General features: G+C 46.2%; 1 protein-coding gene across 1 annotated transcript in view; it reads right to left on the bottom strand.

The window, feature by feature from the left end:
* Positions 1-1,243: 1,243 nt before the first annotated feature.
* KIF5A (kinesin family member 5A) overlaps positions 1,244-5,060 on the bottom strand; it is a 35,116-nt gene continuing 31,299 nt past the window's right edge. Inside the window, exons 26-28 of the mRNA XM_012805510.1 lie at positions 4,891-4,904; positions 4,366-4,441; positions 1,244-3,923 (exon numbers count right to left, since the gene is read on the bottom strand). Of these exons, the coding sequence (XP_012660964.1) occupies positions 3,845-3,923; positions 4,366-4,441; positions 4,891-4,904 (169 nt within the window). The 3' untranslated portion in view covers positions 1,244-3,844. The remainder of the gene's footprint in view (positions 3,924-4,365; positions 4,442-4,890; positions 4,905-5,060) is intronic.

Below are 5,060 nucleotides of genomic sequence, written 5' to 3'. Positions count from 1 at the left end.
TCACTTAAGCCCAAGAGTTTGAGGTTGCTGTAAGCTGTAATGCCACAGCACTCTGCCCAGGGTAACAACTTGGAACTCTGTGTCCAAAAAAAAAGATTATATATTTTAATGAGGTCAATCCATGTATATTCACATAAAAAAGATCTCCAGGATATATTGTCAAGAAGGGACAAAACCAACCCTGCATGTAAATGTATAGAAAAACATCTGGGGGCTGGGCGTGGTGGCTCATGCCTGTAATCCTGTCACTCTGGAGGCCAAGACAGATGGATTGCTTGAGCTCAGGAGTTCAAGACCAGCCTGCATCAGAGTGAGACCCTGTTTCTGCTAAAAATGAAAAACTGAAGCAAGAGGATCACTTAAGCCCAAGAGTTTGAGGTTGCTGTGAGCTACAATACCATGGCACTCTACCGAGGTTGAAAAAGTGAGACTCTGTCTCAAAAAAAGAAAAGAAAAGAAAAATATCTGGAAGGACATACTGTCCAGTGCCATTACTTGGAAGGAACAGAGTGAGGCTGGGGAGGGATAAAGAAGATTTCCAACAACAGATTCATCATTTAATTTATTTTATTTTAAAGGCATCTATGTACACCAAATAAATACACACTGGGGTTTGTGCAGTTTGGTTTGTCTTCCACGCTGGCATGCAACATTTTGGCAGATGTGAGTGGGTAGGCCAGGTGCCCCTTGTGGCGCCTCTGGCTCTCTGGAAGGGTTGTGGTAAAGGTGGGGAGCAGGAAGAAGATGAGGAGGGTGTAGTGTGAAGCTTCTGGAAGGTTTGTGTGTGTGTTGTTTTTTACTTGTGTAAGTCAGTTATATTTCTGTTATATCTTGCTACAGAGAAGGCTGCTCCCTTGGTGTCACCTCTCTCACCTGTCCTACACTTTTGCATTTTCTTATGTGTTTTTAAATCATTCAGTGGAAAAATTATATAAAACCCCCTTGCAGGCGCCCTTTTGGCAGATATTAGCGTAAGTCCACAGGCCCACAAGTACCTTCATTTTTCTCCAAATGGGCCTGGAGACAGTATGGCCCATCTACCCCACCCTTTCCTTCTCTGAGTTGTAGGTTTAGTGCAGAGGAGGCAAATTGGACCCCTTCCTCAGAATGGTGGTTTTCAAACTATTCTATAGAATCCTTAGGGTCCCTTAGGACTGTTTTAAGGGCTCTTCAACACTGAAGCTATTTCCACCAAAAATAAAAAAGAAAATGCAACCACCCAGATCTCCATTACTTTTATTTTTTATATCAGGGTTCTATATAAGATTTGTTTTGAAAATGGTTGAAAACCACCAGTTTGGATTTATTGCATATCCCTCTGGTATTTTTCCCCCCTACCTTTCTCCTTAACTGCTAAGAGGGGCCCAACATATAAAGGGGACAGGGCCTCCTTCTCTTGAAGGACTCTATTGACCAGCTGGCCCTCCCACTGCCTTAGAAGAGGCTGGGTGATTGGCTGCCCTGCTACTGGAGGGTCCTGATCTTCCATTCAAGATAATACTAGATATCAGGATATCAGATTTTTTTTCTTAGTTTGGACTAGTTACCTCCATTCTTGCAGTTACCTCGAAAACCACCTTAGCACCATGTGGAAGGAAAGAATCATCGGAAACTAAAGCAATAGTCTTCTCAACTTTGGAGGAGGACATAGGGCTGAAAATGGCTTGGGAAAGAGCCCTCCAGTTTGATCCTTTGGGCTCCCCCACCACTAGAGCTTCTGCCCTGCCCCTTTCTTTAAAGTGCACTTAATACTACATGGGGACATTAGAGAAGGAACTCTTCATGGGGGAATGTAATTGTATATTGGGAGAAAAATATCAGGCTCCAGCTTGAAAGGAAGGCAACTAGAGAGAGATTTTGTCAATGAACTAGAAGCCCCAACCCTAAAGGGAGGAACATGTAGCCCAATATGGGACAGAGGAAGGAATCTAGCTCATTGCTTCAACCTGAGGGCACTGTGACAAAATATACTTTGGAATTCTCCAGCCTATCAACTCCCAAACCCCCCAAATCAATCACTTTTGATTACACTTGCCTCTATCACCATGGACAGATGAGCAGTCATTTGAAAGACTGTTGGCAGAGGCCCACCTCCTCAATTTTTCAAAATATTTTAAATCAACTCTGGGTTCTAGTCATGAGCTCTAGGGTAAAGAACATCAAAAGGAGCTTTGAAGAGAAAGGCAAATGGTCCCTTGACCAAGCCATGTTCTCAGTCCAAGGGAAAAAAGGAAAAGGGAGGCAATAGGCAGACTTTGTAGGCCAGAGGTAAATACCTAGAATCCCTGCATTCAAGTGAGGGGTGTATGCAGAAAAGTATATGTCTAATTTAGCAGCCCTTCCATCTTACCGTCCCTGTGCTATGTGTGAAACAGGAGGGAAGAAGAGTCTATTTCTCTGCCTTAGGATGCTAAGACATTCTTCCACTTAAGGCTTTGTGTGTGTGTGTGTGTGTGTGTGTGTGTGTGAGTGTGAAGGAACACAGCCCTCTAGCTCCTGTTTTTTCTTTTGTCATCTCTGTAACCTCTATGCAGTGACTAACACCACTCAGTGTGAGAGACGAATATATAAGAGAGAAAGAAACATTCACCCTCCTCCCTATTGCTCCAAATGAGGAGGGTAACCTATGCCTAGAACTTGCTAAATACATCATCAGATACTTAATAGTAAGACAGAGGGAAGAGAGATATAGCAGCAGCTTTTGATATATAGTTACAGAGTACAAAGAGATACAGAGTAAGGAAGAGAAGACATCAAACGTAGTACAGTCCAACAACAGGGGCTGGGGAGGGAGTTAGTATCAGAGACCACAGGTTTGCAGCATGCTGAAAGAAGAGGCCTCAGGCCCTCTTAGAAACTAGGAAAGAAGGAGAAGAAGCATGTGAGAAGCCAGTTTGCAGCTCAGTCTCTGAACAGGAACAGGTGCCATCTGCATACACTTACAGTCCTGTTCCTTTAATACCACCAAACAGACCCTCCAAGCCTGGTCCTCTACCCAACCCTCCCCTAGGTCCTCTTTTGCATTCCATTTCTCTGCTCAAGCTTTTCTGCCTGGCGTCCTCTCCTGGGAAACCCAGCCATGTTCTCTTGTTTCTAGTTCTCCAAGGATTCAAAGTGGACAATAAAACAGGATCCCAGCACTCAGTTCTGGGCCCTAAAGCAAGAAGGTTCCTGTGCTGCTAGAGGAGAGGACCTGGGGACAGAGGACGAAAAGGGGAGATTTTTCCATCTCCACCAAGCAAAATGGGAGAGGACTGCTGACACTTCTGCTAAAGGGACACCAAGACTTCATGGGCATTCCCTAAAGCTTACTAGTAGCATATACATATATGAGAAGGATAGGACACAGGTGCAGGAGTAAATCAACATCACCATTACTGGAGATGTCTTAGTTCAGAAAAATAGATATCCACCCAAAACTGCTTGAGGGTGGAGGTGGAGGGAGGGTTGAGAGGGTCTCCCAGGTTCTCCCTAACACCCGCAGTCTGTGACCTGGCTCAGGGCTCTAGATCTACAGCGGCCGTGCTCACCTCCTCGGGCGTGTGGCAGTGGCCCCTAGTGGCAGAAAGGCAGTACTGCTGTAGCTGCTGTAGCCCCAGGGAAAGCATAAGGGGGCAAGGGAAAGGTCAGTGACCGGATCTCATGAGCGGCCCAGAATTAGCCCTCAGCAGGGGAAAGCAGGATTGAAGGGTAACTATATAGCAAAAGCTTTGAGAGGTTAAAAAAAAATAAAGAAGGAGAACCAAAGAGGCTGTGGGCAAGAAAAGAGGCAACCTGAGGCTGGTCCAACGAGGCGGCCTGAAGCTACCTGAAAGTGCAGGAACGGAGCAGTTGGTGTGGGACATTAGCTGGCTGCTGTCTCTTGGTGGAGAGGAAAAAGCTTGGCCTGGTCCTCAGCCTCATAGCCGCATGGCAGATCACTCCTGTAGGAAGAGACCCCCCACAATCAGCACCTTATAAATTAAAGTATTCCTGCCATGATCACTTCTTCCTGACAACATTCCTGTGAGGTAATGAAGGGCAAGGACCACTCATGTTACAGGCATACAGGGAGATGTAAGGCCAGAGGGATGTAAGTGACTTGCCCAAGGTCACAAAGTTCCCAAAGGTAAGATAGAATCCTGGGTTATCAGATGTCTGTGATATTTTCCCTGGGACCTAATAACTAGAGTGGGGAGAAGTCACAAATGGGATTGGAGGAGGGGATGGTATTCTGCACTCCTGTAGGGGAATGACTGATCTGGAGAACACACTGACGGCAAGAACAACTCTCACTTCCTCCTCCCTCCTCTGAAGGCCCCAGGGACATTGATCATTTCTTCCGGTCCCACCCAGAGAACCCAAGGGTAATGGGAACTGATTTACCTATTGTCATTTATGTCTGTGGCATTTCCTGAAGAGAGAGCATGGAGAACACAGATTTGAGGAATGAAAAAGGACACTGGGCATTAGAAACAGTCTCCCTAAACCCCCTCTCATCCCAATCCCTTAGAGAAAATAGCAAGCTGTAGAATGCTGTCCTCAGCTACCCCAAGCGCATTATTGTTTGAGAAAAAGCTTCCCTCATCCCTCACTAAGGAAAGGAAAAGGGGACAGGAAGGTAAAGGGGTGGAGATAGGCATGTAAGAGGAGGAATCTGTTTGGTTTTTTTTTTGAGACAGAGCCTCAACCTGTCCCCCTGGGTAGAGTGCCGTGGCATCACAGCTCACAGCAACCTCCAACTCTTGGGCTCAAGCAAGTCTCCTGCTTCAGCCTCCCAGGTAGCTAGGACCACAGGTGCCTGCCACAATGCCCGGCTATTTTTTGGTTGCAGCTGTCATTGTTGGTTTGGTGGCCTGGGCTGGATTCAAACCCACCACCTTAGGTGTATATGGCTGGCGCCTTAGCCACTTGAGCCACAGGCACTGTGCTAAGGAATCTGTTTTAAGAGAGTCCAAATTCTTCACTATCTTGCCCAGGCTGATCTTTTTTTTTTTTTTTTTTTTTTTGAGACAGAGCCTCAAGCTATCCCCCTGGGCAGAGTGTGCCGTGGCACCACAGCTCACAGCAACCTCCAACTC

The sequence above is a fragment of the Otolemur garnettii genome, unplaced genomic scaffold (assembly GCF_000181295.1).
Source record: "Otolemur garnettii isolate 467f Iridium unplaced genomic scaffold, OtoGar3 scaffold00043, whole genome shotgun sequence".
Taxonomy (NCBI): Eukaryota; Metazoa; Chordata; class Mammalia; order Primates; family Galagidae; genus Otolemur; species Otolemur garnettii.
This window is presented reverse-complemented; position numbering and strand designations above follow the sequence as displayed.